This window comes from Rutilus rutilus (assembly GCF_951802725.1).
Source record: "Rutilus rutilus genome assembly, chromosome: 21".
Lineage (NCBI taxonomy): Eukaryota > Metazoa > Chordata > Actinopteri > Cypriniformes > Leuciscidae > Rutilus > Rutilus rutilus.
The window spans coordinates 3,970,603-3,996,873 of NC_140226.1; the positions used below are offsets into that span (position 1 = coordinate 3,970,603).

Consider the following 26,271-nt stretch of genomic DNA (forward strand, 5'->3'; position numbering starts at 1 on the left):
TACACATAAACTAATAACCAATCTCACAAATGTTTGAACAATAATCTACACAGCGTCATTAAGTGCAACTCCTTCAGCTGTGATTATATTCACAAAATACCATGGCCTCTCATACCTTTGTGCTATTATATAAGGCTGCAACATAATACGCATATATTAGGACACTTACACTCATTAAAGCTTTGTTTTATTAATCTTGTTCATTAAGTGTCATCCTTTTAGCCCTGGTCGTCTAAATTAAGGTTATATGGGTCTCTATGGGTCTCTATGGGTGCTTATACACATTTTTGCACAGCTAGAATTCTGCATTGACCAGTTAGCATCCAGAAGTCTCTATTTAATAACCAACTGAACCTGTTGAGGACTGGGGGAAATTGCTCAGGTTGTCCTGTAGGCATTGACTGAAGTGTTTAAAGATTGATGAGCACTAATGTACTGAATGTGTGAATGATCTGTGATGATGATAACAGCTGGATTGGTGCACTGAGACCCATCTGAATGCTTCAGTCACCCCTCATGACCATCGCAACGTTTGACTCTGTGTTTACTGTGTTCTGCATGCTGCCTTGACCAGAAATGTACAGTCATGTGAATGATTGTGTGAGCATCAGTTTTACTGCATTTTTCAGTCATTGTGTTTGGTTACACATATCCGGCTAGGAGTGGGCGGTATGACACAATCTTAAGTCGTATTCGTCGTGAGCGCCTCTCAGAAGGCTTGCTACGCATGCGGAAAACGCGGAAAACACAGAAAATCGGACCCGATATGAATTTTTTTAATGACGGATGAAAGTTTCGGAGGCAGTGTGTAAACGTGATTGACACATTTTTAACATGTGAAAATGTCCGACTCCGTGTGCAATGACCTTTACTCTTAAATAATTATCGTGACAACGATAGTTCTTTTTGCAACAACAAAAATTCAACCCAATTCAAATGTTTTGTTTTATAACAATGTAAAAATGTCAATTTAATCTAGTTTAATATTCTAATCTGCAATTATTTTATCCTTTTATTCAGAATATAATGAGAGCAAACCAAAAAAATATTGTTCATAACAAATGACATCAGTGTAGAAACATTATAAAGGACACTCAAAATGGCGATATGTAGCAGATATATGCACTCTATCCAGCCTTTTTATATATAAATGGACTTTTTTCACAGACTGTGATGCTTTTCCACAGTTATTGTAAATTAGCTTTTTTCTATATTTTCATATTTTTTTCTTTTTTTTAAATAATGTTCATTTGTTACTCTGTTTTGTGTTGCATTACTTTAAATTACAGAGAACTAGTTAACGCTGCGATAGTGTTTTTAATAAAATGGCTGAGGGAATGACGGCACATTTTACATCGTTCTCTCTTCAAACCAGTGTAATCAATCTCTCAGTGTTTTTCCTGTTTTGTAAAATCACAGACATTGTAGATTTTTTAGTTTGCTATATATTTTGTGTAGTTTCCGTTCATTTCTAAAGACGTTTACACACAACTATGATGACTTCCCCTTCTGAGATCCCCGGAAATGTGAAGGGTCAAACTGCAACCGCTTGAAGAGCACAAATAACCAACATGTACATCATGTTTACAAAACTAAATCGTACTCTACTGGTTGACACATTTCTGTTGTTGCACAATATATTAGGGCTGTAAAACAATTAATCGCATCCAAAATAAAAGTTATAATAATATTATGTGTGTGTGTGTGTGTGTGTAATTATTTTGTATATACAAGTGTATGTGTGTGTATATATATATATATATATATATATATATATATATATATATATATATATATATATATATATATATATATATATTTATTTATTTATTTTTATTTTTATTTATTTATTTATTTATTTTTTTATCGTATTTATGTATACAATATATATTTATATATTATATTATATATTGTTAAAATATATACATGCATGTGTGTGTAATTATATATACAAAATAATTATACACACACACATATATTATGTAAACCGTTTCACAGCCCTAAAATACATGTCGTTCTGCCCAGCCCTCCGCCTGGCTTGTCGTGGGAATGGGGTGCCGCCTGTTTTAGGCCTTTACTAATGGTCGTGTTTAATTTCAGGGAGCATCTATTCTAGTCCCGGACTTTACAGCAAGACCATGACGCCTACCTATGACTCTCGGGACGGCAGCCCTCTGTCCCCCACCACGGCCTGGTTTGGAGACAGTCCCCTGTCCGAAGGCAATCCCAGCATCCTCGCTGTCAGCCAGCCCATCACCTCACCAGACGTCCTGGTCAAGATGTACAAACCACAGTCCCTCCTGGACAAGGCCAAGATCAACCAGGGGTAAGTTGGGGCAGATCTGATCTGTGAAGACTCTGTGATTCAGCCAAAAATGAAAATTAGCTCATGATTTACTCACCCTAAAGTCATCCTAGGTGTATATGACTTTCTTCCTTCAGACGAATACAATCTGAGTTATATTAATAAATGTCCCGGCTCTTCCAAGCTAAATAATGGGAACTTTAGTTGACAAAGTTTTAAATATGGATATTTTTCTTACACGAACGCATCGCTTCACTTCAGAAGGCCTTTATTAACCCCTCGGAGCCGTTTGGGACACTTTTATGATGGATAGATGCACTTTAATGGACTTCCAAAAATAGTGCCCATTCACTCCCATTATTTAGTTTGGAAGAGCCAGGACATTTTTTTAATATAACTCAGATTGTATTCGTCTGAAGGAAGAATGTCATATACTCCTAGGCATATACTCCTCAGGGTGAGTAAATCATGGGCTGATTTTCATTTTTGGGTGAACTATCCCTTTAATTGGTGTTCCTCTGAATGTGTTTGTGAAGGTGGCTGGACTCCTCCAGATCACTGATGGAACAAGATGTGAAGGAGAACGAGGTTCTTCTGCTCCGGTTCAAGTATCACAGCTTCTTTGACCTCAACCCAAAGGTCAGTGTGTTCTGTGTTTGAAAACTCAGCATTGTTATCATGCTTATTTCAGTGCCAGTTACACACGAACACTGACTGGCTAATTGCTTATTATTGAAGTCATATAGTAGATGTTTGTGGGAAGCCATTCATGTAAAAGCTTTTAATTAGTCGTGTTTATTCACGCTTCATTATTACTATTGCTCCGTAGTGTTTTCACGTCACATTTTAGTATCCGGTATGGCAGGCTTGGAACCTCAACAGAGGTGGTACCATTTAAAGCGAGCCGTACCATGCAGTGGAAAAGCACCATTACACACATGTGCTGTGTTTCCTGAATAGAGCGTGTCATAAGGTGTCGTGTTTTTAACGCTGTCCTGCAGTATGACGCCATCAGGGTGAACCAGCTGTACGAACAGGCCAAGTGGGCCATCTTACTGGAGGAAATCGAGTGCACCGAGGAGGAGATGATGATGTTCGCCGCGCTCCAGGTACGTTCAAGTTCAAGTTCACTTTATTTATATAGCACATTTACAACAGCCACTAGGCGGACCAAAGCGCTTTACAGAACAACCAGATAAACAATAAGAAAATAATCCCTGCGTAACAACTAGTGGTCGACCGATATTGTTTTTTTGATGCCGATGCCGATATCTTAGAGAGATGGCCGATATAAAGCCGATATTTATATATATATATATATTTATTTTAATCAATATTTAATAAATTAAATAAATTATAAAACAAATCTTTAAAATAAACATGCTTTTATACTTTAGATGGCAACTTCTTGAATCTGCAATCCTATTACAGTATTTTTCACAAAGTAATTGTTTAGAAATATATGAATATGTGAATAAAAGGGTAAACACTGTAACAGGGCACTCAGTAATCTGGTAATTTCGTGCTGGTAATCATATTTTTTCAAATAAAGACAAGGTAACGCTAATTTTACATACAGCACAGTGAAAACGATATGAAAATGACACAGTTGGCAACTGGATATATCACAGATATGAACATGACACAGTGGGCAACTGGTTATATATCAGCAAATGAAGGATTTAAAGTTTTTCGATCGCGTCTCCTGTGAAGCTGATCTTCTGTTCGCACTCACTCACGGACCGACCGTCACTCGCAGACAGTAATGCACACTTCACAAGATATCACAGCTGGATTCGATTAAATCTGCAAGGTTTGTGAAATTAAATGTTTATTAGATATTCAGAGATTTGATTAAATGACGTAGATGCGCATTTGCTGAATGTTGACGGCAAATGATTAAGTGTTTTAGCCTGATTGTTTGCCTTTTCTGTTACAAATAATATAAAAGCAAACGCTTTACTTTACTTACTTCGCACACCATTTACTTTCTTTGTTTACCAGTTCTGTCTAACAAAGTATTAGATATGACTGACAGAGATCGTAAATTAATGAAGACGGAGAATGTGAGTGAGCGCTGTGTGATCTGAGGAGCTGCTGTTCTCTTCTGGCGCTGGTGTTCTCAGCGCCGCCCGTCAAAATAAAAGTCCGGAGTGCCTTCAAAATAAAAGTCCCGCTTCCAACACATCGGCCAATCAGAAAAACTTATCAACCGATGCCGATATTTCAAAAATGCCAAATATCGGCCAATATATCGGCCTGGGCGATATTACACTGAATCGAATCTGAAACACCCTAGCAACCACCCAAAATACCTTAGCAACCCCCTAGCTACACCATAGCAACCACCCAGAACAGCCTAGCAACCGCCTAGCAACCACCCAGAATACCCTAGCTAGCAACACCATAGCGACCACCCATAACATCCTAGCAACCGCCTAGCAAAAAACGTTCTGGTCCAAACTTTCTCAAGCCAACTTAAAGTTTGTCTCGACGAACTTTCGCATCTAGTTATCAAAAAAACGTATCGCCCAATGCCGATATTTCAAAAATGCCAAATATCGGCCGATATATCGGCCTTGGCGAAATATCAGTCGGCCACTAATAACAACACATAAAATACAAATAAAAGCAGCAAAGCTAAGAGCAACCTAGTATGTGCACGTCAGAGCCATAGCAGAATTGATGTGAACGCGCCGTCTGTTAGGATTGCAGTGTAAGCCCAGCGTTTGACAGTCTGCAGTCTTCACTCGGGTCCTCTCGCCCTGTAATGGATTGGATGGGCTCTGTGCCTGCGCAGCATCTGCAGTGTGCAAACATTTGGCTTTGGCCAATGATGACCCTGCTATTTCAGACCCTCGTAAATGTTGAGTGACAACACCTCAGGACGCCTCACTGTCTTCACATCATGTAAATATAGAGTGGGCGTCTGGTTCAGGGAGGTGGGACATGGAAGACCACCCGGAGTCTGGTGTACTAGGGAGGTGTTGGTTTCTCCAGCAGGGATTTCTGGAGGTGGATCAGCGGTGTCGACTTTCTCTGTTTACGTACCGCGAGTTTAAATTGGTCAGATCTGTCCCTCCCCATCAGTCCACGTTGTGTCAGTGGATATGACAGGGTGTCCGCGGGGTCTTAAAAAGTATTAAAAGTTGATCAATCAATTTAGAGAAAATTAAGGCCCTTAAAAAGTATTAAATGCCATTTTCCAAGGTATTAAAGATGCATTGTGTAAAATTTAGAAGGATCTGTTGACAGAAATGCAAAATCATATATTTTGAGTGGTGTTTAAAGACCTTACATAATGAACCGTTATGTTTTTATTACCTTAGAATGAGCCATTTCTATCTACACACACCGCGGGTCCGCTTACATCGACATGTTTCTACAGTGGCCCTGAACGGACAAAACGCGTTTCGTCACTGTTGTTGTTAGTGCAAAAGAAGCTAGCTAAAGTCTGCGAATAAAACACTGACACAATGATGACCAAGTAACAATAATATTTTACTGAATAATCAAGTAAACCTCATTTCTAAACCTCATCTTTTCCTGTCGGCCACTGTAACTTCTGTTGGTTGCAGTTCGTAACCTCACCACTAGATGCCACTAAAAATTACACACTGCACCTTTAAATTTTGTAACAACCTTTCATTGTGTATATTTGTCCAAAGAATTGTATTAATTTGTCAATTAATTCTCTTTTGCTTCGTTCCCACCCTTCTGAATTATGTTGCATTGATAAGGAATCATCACAAACTGAGACTGTTTAGTTGTGCTATCTTACAATCAATATATAGTAAATGTAAGTTAAAGTGTCGCCGATGTAAAAACTTGAAGTGGCGATGAGGTCTTAAAATGAATGGAAACTTGAAAGAGTCTTAAAAAAGGTCTTAAATTTAACTCCATGATTCCTCTATACCCTGTGTGAGGTTGGCTCATGGTCCGTGTCTCTGGGTAGAAGAGCTCGTCGACATCAAACATCAGCAGGTCTAAGTTTAGCCGGCGTTATAGCGAGTCTGTTTACTGTTGAGAGAAATAGGCATGTCATTCACGTACTAACCACTCTTATCCGAGCAGAGAAATGGTGACATGAAAATGCCTTCCGGCCTCCATTTTGAAAGTGGAGCTGTCATCAGCAATGTTTGCACGTATCGGTGAATGTGCTTCTGCAGTCCAGCTGCTCGCTGTAGTAGCATGGGGATCGCTTGACCGCTAACTTTAATAGAAGAAAGAAGTCACAGGCTTTGAGCTCGTACAGAAAATAAAGTTGCTTCACCTTCAAAACATGTTGTTTGCTCGTCTCATGAGGTCAAAGCAGGGTCATTATTGTGAACCAAAACTATTAAAAACATTTCGGTTAATTGAAATAAAGCTAAATATAAATATTAGTTATAATATATTAGTAGTTCACTTCATATAATAGTTATAAACTTAAATGAAAATTAGAAATGTTGCCTTGGCATTTAACTGAAATAAGTTGAAGCACTTAAATTATTAAATTAACTGGAAATGAAAAAAAAAAACTAAAACTGAAATAAAAATAAAAATAAATTAAACCTAAATAGCTATATTTAAAAATAAATAAATAAAAACTAATACAATGACAAATGTACATAATGAAATGGCAAAAAAAGGACTAAAATTTACACAAAAAATAAATATATATATATAAAAGCTAATTCAAAATATTAATAAAACTATAATAAAATTACTATAATTGCAGCATGTGTGAAAACCATTGAAAACCAAATCATGAACATTTGAAAACAAATATGAAACAAATGTTAAATTTCACAAATGCGTAACAGTTTAAAATCTCTAAAATATTTGGACATTTAACATGAACATTTTAGTGACAAATTCACTTTTATTTCATTGGAAAAATCATTTAATAAAAGTGTTGCATGCAAAACGGAACATTGCTAAATATTTGTCCATCTCACGAGGTCAAGATAAGTATTGCATTAGCCGTTTAATTGTCCATTTATTTTAATAAATAAAAATAATTTATAAATGTAAACATTTTAAAATTTGCTTCGTTTTAAGTGAGAAAATGCTAGATGTTGGAGAGAGTTAAAGGCACTCTATGTAACTTTTTGTCCAACATTAATATAATGAATGATATTATGAACTCATCTTCCAAACTGTGTTTTTGTCTCGTTCTTTCGCAAGACTCATGCAGTTCCAGAGCGGCAAAAGTTACAGTGCACCTTTAAATATTGCAATAGATAATTTACAATGTGATTAATTAATAAATGGCACGACTTTGTGTTTTTCTTTGCAGTACCACATCAACAAGCTGTCCATCATGTCTTCAGACAATCACATGAACAACAGTGAGAAGGAGGTCGACGAGGTTGACGCCGCTCTCTCAGACCTGGAGATCACCTTAGAGGGAGGAAAGACGTCCAACACGCTGGTACTGAAGCACAGCAACAGCCACTTTATTTACACAGCACAATTAAAACAACACAAGTTGGTCAGGAGTGATGAAGCAGAAAAATGGTGTCATCATGACATTCTGACGCACGTTTCATCATCAAAAAGTGGAGCACACAAGCCATGTGTATACATGTGTAATATTTCACAGTCTCACCACTTTTTTTGTGAAAGAAATGCAAATACAAACAACATCCCATTAAAGAGCATTAGAATTAGACAAGGATATACATCACATGAATACGAGTAAAGCTAATTCAAATACAGGAATATAAAATAGTCACGTCCTCCGTGTTTGAATGTAGTGATTGGATAGCATTATATTGCAGATCAAATTGGAGTTTAATCATAACAAACATTACGCATCAACAACAAAATGTAATTATATTAAAACGGTGTATTGTGATTATTTTTCTGCCGTTGACTGTGTTTTGTGGTTCGTGACTATACGAGATCTATAATCTTTATTTATAACTTTATTTATACACTTTGTGTTCTCAGGGTGACATCACATCCATTCCTGAACTGGCCGACCATATAAAAGTCTTCAAGTGAGTTGAAATTGGAAAAACATTTTTTGGTCTTTATTAGTGTGAATCAAAACAAAATAAAACAAGGCCTGTTGCCATATTTAGCATATAGACTGTCTGTAAACATTAGTCTGTTTAAAGTGTAAATGGTGTCATTTCCACAACACTATTGGCAACAAAATGAGTTCCAGTGTGATTGTTTTGAGGTGTCCAAATGTGTCTGATGTGACATAATATTGGCTCAAACAATGTTTTGAGTGGACCAGACCTGTTTGACCAGCCAATGGGAGGCCAAGAGAAATGTTTGAAACACTAGTGCCAAAGAAATTACACTCTGCAGCTTTTTACAGGGTTTCCGCGGAGGGGTCTTAAAAAGTCTTAAAAAGTCTAAAATTCTGAACTTTAAATTTAAGGCCTTAAAAAGTCTTAAAAACGGCCAGATTTTCATCCTAGGTCTTACATTTCATTTAGTCAGGTCTAAAAAAGTGTTTACCCTCGTTCATTTCCAGAAACGCTGGCCGCAGAAAGTTATTACAAAGTAGCTAAAAAGTACTGAGTTGTAGCCTACACAGCGGAGCCCTAGAGCAGGAGTCTCCAACACGTCGCTCGCGTGCTACCAGTAGCTCGTGGCTTGATATGAGCTAGCTCGCCAGAGGCCGTTCACATATCGCGTCTTTTGCGCGCTCAAGTTTGTTCAAATGTAGGCTCGCGGCAAGCACGCTCATAATTGAAGCGACGCGCACATTTTTTTACCAGGCGCAACGAGATGAAAAAAATCTAAACTTTTCAGAATGCCGCAAACGCACCGCAGGTCATGTGACAGAAACCAACCAATCACCCCTTTCCATACCAACATTGAAAGCTCAGTCAACATGAAGGATGGGGGTGCACCCAAACACTACTAATAAATATAAGCTAATGTGTAAATGTCAGTCATTTATCTTTTTTGACTCATTCTTTTTATAAAAAATTAGTTAAAGGCTGAAATATGAGATTTATCTTTGTATAAAACCTTTTTTGTCAAAACTTTATTTGAACTTGTACATGTTAGTAGATAACATGTTGCAAGACACTCTTTTAAAATCTGGCCATCATTTTTAATGGTATTTTAATGTTTACGTAAACAAAAAGTGCATATTGATGCTAATCAATTTGTTATTTGCTGTTTTTCGACATAAAACTTGTTGAATTGACTTCATTCTGTAGTATTAGTACTTTTTTAACAGGATTCTGTGATAACCGTGATAATTATGGTCACTTTAATCATCTCATCATTTCCTCTCTAGTTATGATCAACTATAGCCTGACTTCGTCATACTCATATTCTAGTCAGAATGTGAGTCTGATACTTCTCCATAGAGATTTGATTATGGGGCGTGTCTCAACTGAACCAGGAAAAAAAAAACTCTGCACTCAATTGGATAGACCTACAACCAATCAGAGCAACGGAGTAAATGACGCATGTTCTTCATTCATATTTTCAACCAACAAAATGTCGCGGCTCTCTGTTCCTCTTTTAAAATGAATGCACTGTGGATATCTTCTAGAACAGACGCGATGCCGGAATCTACACGTGATGTTTCATAAACAAAGTTCGGGAGGAGCACGTACAAATAATCAATCCAATATCAACTTGTCATCAAACAATACCATGTCTAACGTTACCCTATATCAGCATGAGGAAGCTTAATCACTCTGTCAACTTACCTAACACTCCTTGACAGTTTTTCAGCATCCCTCCACCACCCCGAATCCTCACTCTTGTCTTGTTCTCTCACAACCAGGAATACTGTGGGCTCGGTAGCCATCTCCTCGGACAGCACGTCATATGCGCATATCTGACTTATTTGTGTGAAATCTCATATACCGTATTTTCCGCACTATAAGGCGCACTTAAAAGCCTTAATTTTTTTCAAAAAACGACAGTGCGCCTTATAATCCGGAGCGCCTTATATATGGATCTGGCGCCTTATGTTAACGTCTGTTAAACAACCGCTGACTTAAACCTTTATACTTTCGCCTGACACCGGAGCGCGAGCCTCCGCTGACTGCGCGCGCAACTCCCCAAACAGACGAGGCATTTATACTTGACGCAACTGTTTTGTTTTAGACTGAACACCAGACCATATAACTGATTTAGACGCTCAAACTGGGTGCCGGTGTGATGAGATGTACTACTAATATCCGTCTGCTCGGGCAGATTCGGCTCAAAGTCATGCATCTTCGGATTCAGAGGCGCGCGCGCTGTTAGGCCGAATCTGCCTGAGCAGACGGATATTATTTTTTTATTAACTTCGCGCTCATGCGGACGCGTCGAGTATATACAAGGCATCTTGGTTTACATTTGGACTTTGGATGTGATCTTAGGCTTGAAAAGGTTGGTGACCACTGCATAACGCAAACCCAGTCAAACGTTTGACTGCAGTATCTTCTATTCTATGCGCCTTATAATCCGGTGCGCCCTATATATGAAAACAGTTCTAAAATAGGCCATTCATTGAAGGTGCGCCTTATAATCCGGTGCGCCTTATAGTGCGGAAAATACTCTATCTGACTTATTTGTAAATGTGAACTCGTGAAATCTCAATTCTCCAGCTGCAGTCGTCTTTGTTGTAAACTAATTCAAATCAAGTGGTCTTTGGTGACGTGGGGGATTACGTGACCGCAGATCATCTGTCCATCATCGATTAAAGCCCGCCCTGGCAATTTGATTGGCCCGGCCTTTTGGGAGCCGGGCATAATTACTCCTCAACGGATCGAGTCCAGACCGAACTTCCCGACCAAAAAATGTTGTGGGCGGGGTTCGGGCTGGCACCCAGGCTAGATCAACTATGATCAACTAAAATCAACAATAATTGTGTTTTTACAGTATAATATGCAAAAGTACAATTTTCTATTAAAAAAAATCTCCCTCTCTCACACACACACATCAGATAATCCTAGATAGATAGATACTCTAATGATCCCGAGGTAACTATCTACCTAATGTGGATAATGCGTCGTGTAGGTCTTAAATTTCAATATTTATGGTCTTAAAATGTCTTAAAAAGGTCTTAAATTTGACTTACTGAAACCTGCAGAAACCCTGTTTTTATAATGTTCTCGTATTTTGTTGAAGGACTTGTTTAGTTTTTAGTTTAGTTGCGCAACTGCAGTTTTGTTTTTTACCCTAATGGCCTTTAATTTAAAGAGTACACGTCGGAGAGCTGATCTTTTCTTTCAACAGAAGAGAATAATCTCTCATGAAGTCATTGCCCTAACTTTTGCTTATACCTCAGACCAAAGAAACTCACTCTGAAAGGATACAAGCAGTACTGGTGCACGTTCAAGGACATCACGATCTCCTGCTATAAGAGCCGCGAGGAGGCGCACGGCACGCCAGCGCTCCAGATGAACCTGAGAGGTGAACCACACACACACATACACACACACACACACCGTTAGAAAGCGTGTTTGTCACTTATGCACTGTTTCTCATCCGCTGTTTCTCTGTAGGCTGTGAAGTCACACCAGATGTGAACATCTCTGCTCAGAAATTCAACATCAAGTTGCTAATTCCTGTAGCAGATGGTATGAATGAGATCTGGCTGCGGTGTGATATCGTGAGTGAGATGCTCTTCTTTTGAATGCCATACATTATTGTACAGTAAATCACCTCACGTCTTCATTTGTCTTTAATAAGTAATTATACAAAATGTGACCCGACCCCAGCGCCACTAAGCAGGGTTTGAACAAATCTAAAGCGTTACTTGAAATATACTTTTTTAAATATATTTTTTATATTGCTTTTTATGTTATTTTAGTTTCATTTAAGTTTTTATTTATTTCAAGTTAATAATTTTAGTGCTTCAACTCAAACTTCTTTCAGTTTATTGCTAAGGCAACATCTCTTAGTTTTTCAAATATGGTTTTATTTTTATTTCAGCTTTATTTCAATTAACAGAAACGTTTTTTAAATAGTTTTGTTTAACGATAATAACCCTAACTTGATGTGCTAAAATAACTCAAACTAAAACAAAAATAAAATTTTATAAAAACTATATAGACATTTAAAAAAAATAAAAACCGGTAACTACTAAAATGGACAAAAACACAACAATGTTATTAAAACTTTAACTCAAATTAAAAAGAGAGAATACAAAAATAAAAACTAATTTAAAATATAATGTTCCCCCTGTAGTCAATAACTGTATCCCTTAAAGCTCATCTTTGATCACCAAAATGACATAAAAAAAAAAAAAAAATCCTGGAAAAAATGTCTTCATGCCTTAAAATAGCTTGAATGTAACTCGACACCCTTGCCTCATTTAGTATGCGCGGTTCTATGAATATGCAAATGAGCCCCGCCTCCACTCACTCACTCAGCTCGGAGATCCACTGGTTGACGATCACACGTTGATCTGATTGGTTACAAGGTAGTTTGTGACGTCAGAAACACCAGCGATTTCAAAGCGTGTTTTTGAGACTGTCTTTGGTTCACTGCAGTTTTAAAGGGATAGTTTGGCCAAAAATGATATTTAACCCATGATTTACTCACCCTCAAGCCGTTCGAGATGTATATGTCAATCTTTTTTCAGACGAACACATTTTCATTTATTTTAGAAAATGTCTTAGATCTTTCAGTGGTTATAATGTGAAGCGTAGCGTAGGAGGGTCTTGACGTAGAACACACGTGACAGCGCAGCCAGAGAGCAGAGCAAAACAAAACTCTGCGTTCGTTCTACGTCACGACGCTTCCTACGCTACGTCCTACGTCATACGCCAGCATCCATCTCCGTGAACGCGCGTCGACCGCTACCGGAAGCCAGTTATTTTCGTTTATAAAGTTTTAAATATGTATATTTTTACGACAAAACCGCACGGATTACCCTCAGAAGGCCTTTGTTTTTCCCCCTGGAGCCGGATGGATTACTTTTGTGAAGGATGCATGCACATTTTGGGACTTGAAGGAGGTGGACCCCATAGCTTCACATTATAACCACTGAAAGATCTAAGCTATTTTCTAAAATAACTGAAAATGTGTTAGTCTGAAAAAAGATTGACATATGCATCTCGAACGGCTTGAGGGTGAGTAAATCATGGGTTAAATATCATTTTTGGGCGAACTATCCCTTTAAGGAGAAAACACTCAGCAATGGTGTCGACTTATGAATTTACTCATGGTTTGTCTTAAAGCGTATTAAAAACACCACATAGACACATAAACAACATTAAAAGCTGGATTTTATTTTTTTACCACATACTTTAAAAGAACTATAATAATATCTCAGTGACAGTAAAATAACGCTGCGGTCTCTCTCCCGTCTCTCAGGAGAAGCAGTACGCCCAGTGGATGGCAGCGTGTCGTCTGGCCTCTAAGGGGAAGACGATGGCTGATAGTTCCTACAACCTGGAGGTCCAGAACATTCTGTCCTTCCTGAAGATGCAGCACATGAATCCTGATCCTCAGATCATAGAGCCCATCACCACCGACATCAACCCTGAGTGTCTGGTGTCTCCACGATACCTGAAGAAATACAAGAACAAGCAGGTAAATGAGAGGCTGAGGCTCAGAGAGAGATCGGTGTGCCACTGCAGCGCACAACACAGACAGAACTAAAGGCAGAGAGACCGACAGTACATAACGAGACATAGTAGGGGTGTAGCGGTACATGTATTCGTCCCGAACCGTCCGTGCATACAGTCAGACAGAGGCGATCCACACTCCAGTCCAGAAGGGGGCGCACGCTAATGCAACAACAGGAAAAAGAGCAGAAGAAGAAGAGATGATCCATTCACGAACCCAAAACAAGAGCTTGCTAGTGGCCTATACGCTGAGTTTTTAAAGTATTTTTTGTGCCGCTCTCTACAAGCTTCTCGGAAAGCGGCATCCTTTCAAAATGAGTTTGAATATCATTTTGTGTTTTTTATAGCCGCACTGAAAGCATCTCACCTCAGATCTTCAAAATAAATAAGTGAACAAGAACGTTCAAACTGTCGACACATTGTTAACAGACAAGTGTATTCTATGACAACGATTGTTTCAGGAACTCATAATGTATTGTAAAAATGGTGTAATATTCATGTATTTGATTATGTAGGCTACTTATCCATTTCGTTGCGAGTGCCGGGAGATTGCCCGCCCACGCGCTCTTCTGATTGGCTGTGATTTTTATAGTCGTGTCGGGCCGAACATCTAAACTCGTATCGAACCGTGACCCCAAAACCGTGATACGTACCGAATCATTTTACATTTACATTTATGCATTTGGCAGATGCTTTTATCCAAAGCAACTTGCATTGCATTTCAAGCTACACATTTACATTCTTATCAGTTCTTGCTTTCCCTGGAAATCGAACCCGTGACCTTGGCGTTGGAAGGAACAGGAAGGCTACACACGAATCATGACTTCTGTGTACCGTTACACCCCTAATACATAGTAATAAACAGCAGCATATTAAATATGAAATATATCACTGAGCCCTAAATGGTAATGGTAATTTCTTTCACACAAATGAAATCAGAGTAGTCAGCTTTTTCTAAATGCATGCGCCAAACACAATTTTGCATTGTTGAAATTTTTCAAAATAAAGTTTTTTGGTAATACTTGATTGAAAAACAAGAGCAAAGTGTAAGTATGTGGGGAGGGAGTGTGTGTGTGGGAGTCCTCAGACTGTGTGCTCCTGTGTGTGTGCCGCTGGTGTCGTCTTACTGTGGCCCTGGACTCAATCCAGCCCCTGTGATGCTGGGGGATGGTGGGCTTCCCGTCCTCATCTCACCCGCACCCCCCACCAGCGTAAAGCTGCGAGAAACTTTGAGGAGTTGGGGTGGGGTCTTCAGAAACAGGCGGGAACAACATACAGGAAACAAGCCATGCCTGGGAATGTGGAGAGGGAGTCTGGGAAGAAGACTTCAGAGGATTTCTGAACACTGCAATGCAAGCTCAGATTCTGTTCTTCAAAGGCTTCCTCTGGGATTTTACTCCCAGATCACGTGGGATAGAAAGCACTTGCTTTTGGAAACAAGGATAGATGACTTTCTCACTTCCCGACTTCTTTATCTTAACAGGACCAACAAAGCGGATGTATTCATCCAAATGGTGGGGAATTTCAGAGGTCTCTCCAGTAGCATTGGGTTTTAAGTGTGTGTGGCGCCGCCTTGTGGAGTCAAGGGTGTGTGTGGTTTGATGTGGGATGAGAAATGTTTAGGTTAATCATAAACTACAGCTCAGCCATGAACTTTGGACCCCTTTTATATCTTTAAAATCCTGTTTCCAGACTTTTTTTAAAGTGAGTCGATTTGTTCTCAGCACAAAATATTTTTTATTTCATTATTTATTTTATGTCTTTAGTTTATATCTTTTTATTCAGAGCGTAAAGAACAAACCAAGATATACAAAAATAAATAAACTAGAAGAGTGAAGCTTTGATGTTGGCTTGACCAAGCTTTTAAAAGATATCTGAAACTTTCAAACAAGGCTTTCAGAGGAAGTCAGATAGACCAATACAAACTCAGTAAAGTAATACCATATTAGACTACTTTAGACACCATTGGTCTAAGAAACCTCTTAAAAAAAAGAAAAGAAAAAGACATTAGACCCTTTTTTAGACAAGTGCCCTTTTTTTGACTAATGAAAGTTCATGAAAATTTGGGCCTGTTTGGAAGTCCACTAGAATTTTAGAAAAGATGTGTTGTCAAGCCAACATAATAAACCATAATTACATTAGTGCAAAAACAGCTTAAACTGAGCTTTCCCATTATAATCAGTAAAGCTGAATCTACAGTAGGATGGGCCAGCCACCACAGAGTTTGTAGAGTAGACTCGTCTTCTGCTGGGGTCAGTGGTGTAGCAGGATCTCTCAGGTTAGTTGTCATATGTGTAGGGTTGGATCCACCTGGACCTAATGTGTTCCTCTGCTCTCCTGCTGTATACTGATGTGTGCACCCTGCCCTCTTCTCTCTCTGTGCATTAACGGTTGTTTTGATTCTGTTATTCTGCTTGTTTGCTGCATTGTTCATTTATTTGCTTTTCCCTTGTTTCCTCTCTGTGTCCCTCCTCCCGTTTCCACACTCCTCAGCCTGGCTTTGTCAGGGACTTGGTAAGTCACTCGTTTGACAGCTGGTATTGTCCGTGACTCACTAACACTGGTGCTGTGTCTTATTTCAGTAATCCTTCTATTAACCACTTTACCCTTTATTGCTGTAGCTCAACTCAAAAGCTCGCCTTTCTTTATTATTATTATTTAAAGATCATGTTTTGAGTCACTGGTGTCTCCCCATGAACAGCTGTTTGCCTGAATGGTGTTGAGTGAATGAATACTGTAAACACTCAAATAATGTACAAGCGCTCATTTCATGGATATTTTAGAAATATTCTAATGAATATAGAAGCAACTTGTTAGTCTCATGACTTTGAGGCTCATGATGTCAGATTAGACTGTAAAACTGTCAGCCTTGTTATTTTTTTTTGCATTTCAAGCAAGATTATATCTCTAAATATAATAATATTGTTATTATTATTATGATTATTATTACAATTATTGTTTTGTGATATTCATTTAGATGACACAATGGGCCCTATTTTAACGATCTGAAACGCAATTATCAAACGCGAAAAGTAACTTCGTGGGCGGATCTCGGGCGCTGTTGCTATTATACCGGCGGGATAAATGACTCTTGCGCCCGACGCAAATCTAAAATGTGTTGGTCTGAAGTAGCGTCATTATTCATAGGTGTGGTTTGGACGTAACGTGAAATAAACCAATCAGGATTGCTATTATAACGGCGGATTTGCCAGACGCACGCCAGGAGCGGATCACAGCCGAGGAGACCAACGTTCTCGTCAGGGCCGTAAAACACAGAGAAGTGACATTGTATGGGGATGGAGAAACACACACAAATTAGCTTCGTTTAAACAGGCGTATGATAATTTGGGTAAATGTGTAAGCTAGATTTATGCCTATTTTTTCACATCTTCATGGACACAACAATGATTTCCCTCGTGTGGTAATATTTTTCCTTGTAATAATGTATGGTTTGCAAAAATGGCAACTGCTGCGTCTGTGAAGCAAAGTGTATGCGTGTTGTGCACACGCTACATTATGGCCAAGCATGCACCCTTAAAATAGCATATGAACACATATGAAACAATTCTGCCAATGACCAGGAAAAACCTAGTCTAAAGTCAGTGGCGGAATTGTTTTCTGAAACTGCAAAATAGCACCAGGGAACGTTTGCGCCGGAACACACCGCCTCTTTTCACTGAACCGCCCCCGGGAGCGCAGGTTCATTCCCTAATTTACCGACGTGCGTCTGTGGAGGGAAAAGTCTACTGTGCGTCGGGTGCAAAATAGGAATGAAACATGCGTCGGAGTACTAAGTCAATTGCGCTGGGTGCAAGATAGGGCCCAATGCCTTTTCCTGCAGCTCCTAAAGGGACAAAAAAAGAGATGGGATGAAAATTATATGCAAATCTTTTGTGATAGAACGCAACGTCTCTTTGGGAACGCAATAGTTTCACGAGCGAATGGAAAGTTTTCTTCCCATCTTATATTTTTTTTTATCCCCATCTCTTATGTTCCCGTTGGGGCTCCATAATTGTCACTGTAATCAACGCATTATTTGTCTAATAGGATGTTTAAAATCTTACAGAAATATTTCTTTGAAAGGGGCCTCTGTGTAATTGAAAGGCCAGTTTTTTAGCATGTCATCGATCAGTGGGAGGCTCCAGTGACATCACTCATTTCTTCATGCGAAAATGTTTCATGCTCTGGGAAAATAGGGACTAAACAATGGTAGCTGGGATTGCAATGGCTTCAGTGTATGTATGTTAAGTCGCATGTATAACAGATCATAACGGTTGCTTGAATAAGAGGAGGCGTCTCATGTTCACAGTGATGTTAGTGGTGATTGGATACGGCAGTTTCATATTAAAGTGTCTGGTGTTGCATTCTTCTCTGGGGTTGTTTCCTAACGACAGTGTCTGTGTGCTCACTCTGTGCTCCTGCTTAAGTTATGATTGCTTGTAGCACTTGTTTATTAATGTTCACATATGCATTATCCTCAGATTTCCGCCCGTATCCTGGAAGCTCATCAGAATGTGGCCCAGATGAGCCTGATTGAGGCCAAGATGCGCTTCATACAGGCATGGCAGTCCTTGCCGGAGTTTGGAATGACCCATTTTCTTGCCAAGTAAGTTTCTTCTAGAAAACCCGATGCTTCTGTCAGATATCTTGATTAAATGATTGTCGGCCAGTAACAACAGAATTCCTCGTTGAAGAGATAGAAAGCTCCAGGAGATGTTACTGTTCAGGCTCTTTCATCTTTTACTTGCCTTGATGTTGTTTCAAACCCATCCGACTTCATCCACCTTTCTTCTGTGGATGTAAATGAATGGGGACTGACGCTTTCGGGCTTCAAAAAAGACAATAATAGTATCAAGTCAAGTTTATTTGTATAGCACCTGCACAATACACATAGTTTCAGAGCAGCTTTACAGAAAATCATGTTGTTATTGTTAATAATATCTTAATAGTCTCATTTAGAGCTGGGCGATAATATAGTGTACATCTTAGTCATGATATTAACAATCAAGCAATTTCAAATTCAGATTTGCTAAATTGCTTAATGTGAGTGTACTTTATGTATGTGGGAAAGTTGGATGAACTATATATCTTTAAATATATATTTGGGCAATAATGTAGTTTAAATTATGCTACAATATAAACAATGAAGCAGCTGAGATTTTCTATATAGTATGTAATGATTTACGTGAGGTGTACTTTATGTGGGTAAAGTTCAATGTATTTATAGTAGTTGTAGGCAGAGTTATTAATTTGTTATGTGGTGATTTATTGCAAATTATGAAACCTGTAAAATTCAATTTATAACAGTTCGATGTAGCCTAATTACTATTTGGTGATGCGAATCACTATCATGGGTAAATGATGCATATAATATACAGGTCTAAAACTTTGATCATTCAAACTTAAAGTGTCCCCATTATGCTTTTTGCATCTTATCTTTCATGTAGTGTGTAATAAAGCTGTTTGTGAATGTAAAAGGTCTGAAAAGTCTCAAAGATCAAAGTGCAGATAAATGGATTTATTGTCTCCTAAAAGAAAGAAACGATTCTAAGTGGTCAAGAATCACAACAGACTGAGCCATCTGACCAATCAGAGCAGAGTAGACCAATCACAACAGACTGAACTATCTGACCAATCAGAGCACAGTAGACCAATCACAACAGACTGGGCCATCTGACCAATCAGAGCAGAGTAGACCAATCACAACAGACTGGGCCATCTGACCAATCAGAGCAGAGTAGACCAATCACAACAGACTGGGCCATCTGACCAATCAGAGCAGAGTAGACCAATCACAACAGACTGAGCCATCTGACCAATCAGAGCAGAGTAGACCAATCACAACAGACTGAGCCAGCTGACCAATCAGAGCAGAGTAGACCAATCACAACAGACTGAACTATCTGACCAATCAGAGCAGAGTAGACCAATCACAACAGACTGAGCCATCTGACCAATCAGAGCAGAGTAGACCAATCACAACAGACTGAACTATCTGACCAATCAGAGCAGAGTAGACCAATCACAACAGACTGGGTCATCTGACCAATCAGAGCAGAGTAGACCAATCACAACAGACTGAGCCAGCTGACCAATCAGAGCAGAGTAGACCAATCACAACAGACTGAACTATCTGACCAATCAGAGCAGAGTAGACCAATCACAACAGACTGAGCCATCTGACCAATCAGAGCAGAGTAGACCAATCACAACAGACTGAACTATCTGACCAATCAGAGCAGAGTAGACCAATCACAACAGACTGAGCCATCTGACCAATCAGAGCAGAGTAGACCAATCACAACAGACTGAGCCATCTGACCAATCAGAGCAGAGTAGACCAATCACAACAGACTGAGCCATCTGACCAATCAGAGCAGAGTAGACCAATCACAACAGACTGAACTATCTGACCAATCAGAGCAGAGTAGACCAATCACAACAGACTGAGCCATCTGACCAATCAGAGCAGAGTAGACCAATCACAACAGACTGAACTATCTGACCAATCAGAGCAGAGTAGACCAATCACAACAGACTGGGTCATCTGACCAATCAGAGCAGAGCAGGCTTTCAGAAAGGAGGGGCTTAGAGAGACTGAATCTTTATTGAACCGTCTCAGACTCGGTGAGAAAAGAGCTGATGCTGCAATGTATATTATGAGGAAAATTAAACTGTTTTTTGACCTTGCATGCATGAAAATCTATTGTAGGAATATCAAAATTAGGAACCTTTAAAATAGCAGCATAATAGGGGCACTTTAAAATTGTGTTACAATTTAGTCATGTTAATTAAAGGGATATTTCACCGCTGGAAAGATGAATGTGTATTTAAATTGAGTCATTTATGTAGTAGAAATGTGAAATTATTTTAGAAGTTGGAGCCTTCTAGACTGAGAAAAGCCAGAAAATGTATTTTTGGCTCATATGGATGAAAGACAACAACTCCCAGAATGCACTTGCTTCGCTGCCCTACGAGGCCCCGGTTACAGAGGGCAGTATCGGGAGAAATGATACAGCTAGGCTACTAGTCGACTCGAAACTGAAAAGACGGCGTTTTATGGTGAGATCCCCCTATGGGCGGGTTGAGGACATGCGGGACGAGCTCCTCCTACTGGCTGGAGTCTCTCGCCTCTGGACACAAACGCCTCCGATAAATGATTTTTGTGTCTGAGTTTTTATTCCAGACACACAATACAGAAATCTCTGGTCTCAGGGGGACATGAGGGAGGGAAGCACGGCCATTACAAAATACTACCGGGTTTCTGCTGATACACAGCTTAATGCTAATCGGTGAAGTATCCCTTTAAGTTAATGAAGACATGACATAATACTAAAACATTAAACATTGTACATTATATATTTCGTCCAAGAGTGTGCAAGCCAAAGGCAGCTGTGGCAAGGAATTTGAATAATGAAGGAAAAAACATTTTCCAAGTCTTCTGAAGCCATGACAGATTTGTGTTAGAAACAAACTAAAATGTAGTTCTTCTTCTCTTCCAAAAGAGCTGGCAAACGCTGCAACGGGATCATTGAGTCAGTGTGTTGACCTCGAGAACCAGATAAACCAGTTGATTGAAAAGATCTGACACAAACCGGACAGAGCTACTTCTTACATGAACTCTCGTGCAAGTGCCGGTTCAGATTTCCAGTGAATAACAACTACATTTCAGCCTCACACAATGATCTCATATAGCTTTAGAAGACTAACAAAGAGTACATCATATGGCACTTCTCTGCTTAAACTTTCAGTCCCCATTTATTATTACAAAATTGTAATCGCATGTCCTCAGGATTTGCACTTTGAGTTCTTCAAAACAGAGTCACACGGGTTTGGAACGACATGAGGGAGAGTGAATGATGACAGTGCTCATTGTTAGGTGAACTATCCCTTTAAGAAGTAATTTCCCATATATGTCCGCCACTATATCTTTAATTTCTTCTTCTCATTGTCTCTTTACATAATCTAGTCGGATAAAGATTGAACCTGCCTTTTCTCTATATCTCTGTTGTTAATTGTTCAAGTTCATCAAATTAGGTTTCAGGGGGGCAAGAAAGATGAGCTGATCGGCATCACCTACAACAGACTGATCCGCATGGACGCCGGCACAGGAGACGCCATCAAGACCTGGCGCTTCAGCAACATGAAGCAGTGGAACGTCAACTGGGAGATCAAGATGGTGAGATGCTCTTAATGTTACGCCTTCAGCCCATGATGTCATTCAGCACGTTTACATGAACACCAACACGCTGAGAACTGACAGAAATCTCTTTATTGAAATAAACCGATTTTCTGGTTTACATGCAAATCAATAACGCCGGTTTCACACACACTCCGTGTTGCAGTGTGTATGCGGTGCAGGAGCAGCACGTGCTATAGTGCTTTCACATATGATGCGTTTGCGGTGCGTAACTGATCCGCGGCTGTACCACAAACACATACTCACTATTTTTTTTTTTTTTTTTCAAATCCAGAAGTTATGCTGCAGCTTTTATTTATAAAAAAGTTTTGTCAGCATTGCGATTCTCTTTGTACACACATACACTCTTTAATAGACGTTTAAACAACGTATTATTCAGTGCTACTTCTATATAGATTTATATATTAAGTTGCTCAAGCAAGTGGTAAAATATTTAACCATGTACTTATATTAAAATCGCAAACATTTTAAATTAAAACTTCAAATTGACAAAAACAGCCGACTCTCGTGCATTTTCTTTTGCATTTAAATTTTAATACAATAAATCTTGCATGTCACAAATAACTTGTTTTTCCACCTCCACGAATGAGACGAGTGTTGGTCATTATGTCGCCTTGTTGAGGTAAACTGTAGTTTTCCTTGCTTTACCCCGGTCTTAAAGTAAAAAAAGATGAAAAAAGTATTTAATTAAATACATTTATGGTGAGATTACTACATTTTATTTAATTAAACGCATTTATGGTGAGATTATTATATTTTCAGGTCGTTCCTTGAGCGGTGTGTATACAGCAGTGCAGCGATAGTTCCCGCACCGAGTCTATTTCTGCTGTGCTGCACGCGCTGAATTAAAGTGACCGCGCATGTTTCGTGGTCAAAATCAACACAGATTGACCTGAAAATATAATAATCTCACCATAAATGCGTTTAATTAATTAAAATGTAGTAATCTCACCATAAATGCGTTTAATTAAATACTTTTTTCATCTTTTTTTACTTTAAGACCGGGGTAAAGCAAGGAAAACTACAGTTTACCTCAACAAGGCGACATAATGACCAACACTCGTCTCATTCGTGGAGGTGGAAAAACAAGTTATTTGTGACATGCAAGATTTATTGTATTAAAATTTAAATGCAAAAGAAAAGGCACGAGAGTCGGCTGTTTTTGTCAATTTGAAGTTTTAATTTAAAATATTTGCGATTTTAATGGTTAAGTACATGGTTAAATATTTGACCACTTGTTTGAGCAACTTAATATAAATAGAAGTACTGCATGGAATAATAGGCCTACGTTATTTAAGTTGTGTTTAAACGTGCATACGTCCATTAAAGAGTGTATATGTGTACAAAGAGAATCGCAATGCTGACAATTTTTTTTTTATATAAATAAAAGTTGCTGCATAACTTCTGGATTTGAAATAAAAATAGTGAGTATGTGTTTGTGGTACAGCCGTGGATCAGTTACGCACCGCAAACGCATCATATGTGAAAGCACTATAGCACGTGCTGCTCCTGCACCGCATACACACTGCACAAGGAGTGTGTGTGAAACGGGCGTAACAGTGCAAGTAATCGCGTTTACAAGAGTGTGTTAAAAATACAGGAGTGTGTTTAAACATTCTAAACGTCATAATCATTTGTTAACAAACAAAGTATCCATTACTTCAATGAGCTCATTGTTTCAACATCAATTATTACAATGTTTAAATTAATACCTTTTTCGCAAACTGTGATTTTATATATGTATATTTCTGAAATACTTAAAGGGATACTCCACTTTTTTCAGAAATATGCTCATTTTACAACTCCCCCAGAGTTAAACAGTTGAGTTTTACCGTTTTAGAATCCATTCAGCCGAACTCCGGGTCTGGTGGTACCACTTTTAGCATAGCTTAGCATAGATCATTGATTCTGACGAGTCCAGTAGCATTTCTTTCAAAATGACCAAAGAGTTTCAATATTTTTCCTATTTAAAACTTGACTCTTCTGTAGTTAAACCGTGTACTAAGATCGACGGAAAATGAAAAGTTGCGATTTTCTAAGCCTATATGGCTAGGAACTACTCTCATTCCGGCGTAATAATCAAGGAACTGTGTGGCTGTACCATGAGTCCAGCAGGTGTAATGATATGACGCAGCGCCTGAAAATAGTCCCCAGCTCGGTAACTTCTTCCAACGTGACCGGGACTAAGTTTGTCTAACCTATTAGACCTATTTTCAGGCGTTGCGTCATATCACTACGCCTGCTGCACCCATGGTACGGCCGCACAGTTCCTTGATTATTACGCCGGAATGAGAGTAGTTCCTAGCCATATAGGCTTAGAAAATCGCAACTTTTCATTTTCCGTCGATCTTAGTACACGGTTTAACTACAGAAGAGTCAAGTTTTAAATAGGAAAAATATTGAAACTCTTTGGTCATTTTGAAAGAAATGCTACTGGACTCATCAGAATCAATGATCTGTGCTAAGCTATGCTAAAAGTGGTACCGTCAGACCCGGAGATCGGCTGAATGGATTCGAAAACGGTAAAACTCAACTGTTTAACTCTGGGGGAGATGTAAAATGAGCATATTTCTGAAAAAAGTGGAGTATCCCTTTAACTTAGTCAGCTCTGATAGCAGATCACTCATGTGGACTCATGCATGTGCTGTAAAGCTGCTTTGAAACGATGTGTATTGTGAAAAGCGTTGTACAAATAAACGTGAATTGAATTTCATTTCTCCGGCTCTGCTCTCGCGTCAGGTGACGGTGGAGTTCGCGGACGAGCCGAGTCTGGCCTTCATCTGTGCCGAGGTGGACTGTAAAGTGGTGCACGAGTTCATCGGCGGATACATCTTCCTCTCCACGCGCGCCAAAGACCAGAACGAGTCTCTGGACGAGGAGATGTTCTACAAGCTGACCAGCGGCTGGGTCTGAGAGGCGCTCGCACCGCTTCACTCTCTCGCTCTCACTCTTCCTCTCCTCCTTTCACAGCTCCATCGGCCTAATCGCTCCAAAACCTTTATCGTTTCCGTTTAAAACGCGTTCGTAACACTAGCAGAAGTGCCGAGAACCCGCTGCTTCCCTGATGAAGCATTAAACATAGCCATGACCTTTCACCTCCTGAATAGAAATATGCAGATTATTTATTTGTCACTAATTTACGTCGCATCTCTCCGGGTAATTGTTGAATGTCGCTCGTCTTTGATGATAATCGTGTGTCGCATTAATGTGATGTTATAGAGACACTAGAGAAGGGTTTGCTACGCTAATGATGACGCCACACTTTTGTCAGGAATCCATTGGAGTCGGTCGTTTCTAAGCACTTCTAGCGTGAGCTGAGAGTCTCTGCTTCGATAAGCTGACGTTTGAACACTACATTTAATGACACAGATATTTTTTTACACTATGAAGAAGGAGAGTCGCCCACTTTTTTGTAGCAAACCGCTAGCAGTGAAGCAACATAGGACGACGTTATGAATCTGCTTTTGAAGCTCGTTGATTTTTCCCACTGTTGGAAGTTTCTTTTTATTATTATTATTATTATTATTTTCCTGTTATTTTATTCGTCACTCTTTATTGTGAACCAGTATAGTATTATTCAGAAGTATTTCTTTAATACCCACCAGCGATAGGTCACAAACCATGCAATTTTCTTTCTTTTTTTTCTTTTTCTTTCCAGAATGAAGGATTGTTAAATGAAGTATTAGATTTGTTTTGTATCTAATGTATAAAAAAAAAACACACACACAGGTTTTAAAAAAAGAAATTGTACAGTTATTTTTTTGCTGCTTTTTTCTGTCATTTTTTGGAAGTGTATTTTTTCCAGAAGAGAGGGACAAAAAGCCATTTTTTTGACATTCGAGGATTGGTGCCTGTCGATCTTAAGGACTCTTAGACAAATATATATATAAGTGCATATGAAGAAGTGGAGTAAAATCATGTAGATTAAGCCATTCTTTATGTCTCCGGTGAGGAGGAGCGTACCTGATGACGTATAGCCTTAATCAACACTAATGAAGGCCAGCAGAATCACTCCTCCTCTGCTATCACTTCTTGTCAGTATTTTCTCCTGATGTCTCCCCACATGAAGGCGGTTTCAGAGCCAGAAATGAAGGTTATTATTATTATTTTGTTTGTTTATTTGGTTTTGTTTTCTCAGATGCCAGCAGTGCGTTGCATGGCCTGCTGTTTTAAGATTGTAAAAATGCCATTTACCTGACAAATAAATAATAAAATCATTTTTATTTAAACTCTTA

The 26,271-nt window shown here is 39.0% G+C and overlaps 1 protein-coding gene across 4 annotated transcripts in view; it reads left to right on the forward strand.

Moving 5' to 3' along the window:
• The window catches only part of fermt2 (FERM domain containing kindlin 2), a 72,935-nt gene extending 46,664 nt beyond the window's left edge, over positions 1-26,271 (forward strand). For 2 of the 4 annotated variants that reach the window (XM_084392913.1, XM_084392915.1), the window contains 12 exons: positions 2,101-2,326; positions 2,842-2,944; positions 3,307-3,414; positions 7,587-7,721; positions 8,243-8,292; positions 11,550-11,674; positions 11,767-11,873; positions 13,583-13,801; positions 16,330-16,350; positions 18,318-18,442; positions 21,874-22,015; positions 24,776-26,271. In XM_084392913.1, the coding sequence (XP_084249039.1) occupies positions 2,101-2,326; positions 2,842-2,944; positions 3,307-3,414; positions 7,587-7,721; positions 8,243-8,292; positions 11,550-11,674; positions 11,767-11,873; positions 13,583-13,801; positions 16,330-16,350; positions 18,318-18,442; positions 21,874-22,015; positions 24,776-24,949 (1,535 nt within the window). In that variant the 3' untranslated portion in view covers positions 24,950-26,271. The remainder of the gene's footprint in view (positions 1-2,100; positions 2,327-2,841; positions 2,945-3,306; positions 3,415-7,586; positions 7,722-8,242; positions 8,293-11,549; positions 11,675-11,766; positions 11,874-13,582; positions 13,802-16,329; positions 16,351-18,317; positions 18,443-21,873; positions 22,016-24,775) is intronic. The other 2 variants (XM_084392914.1, XM_084392916.1) reach the window with 1 other exon arrangement.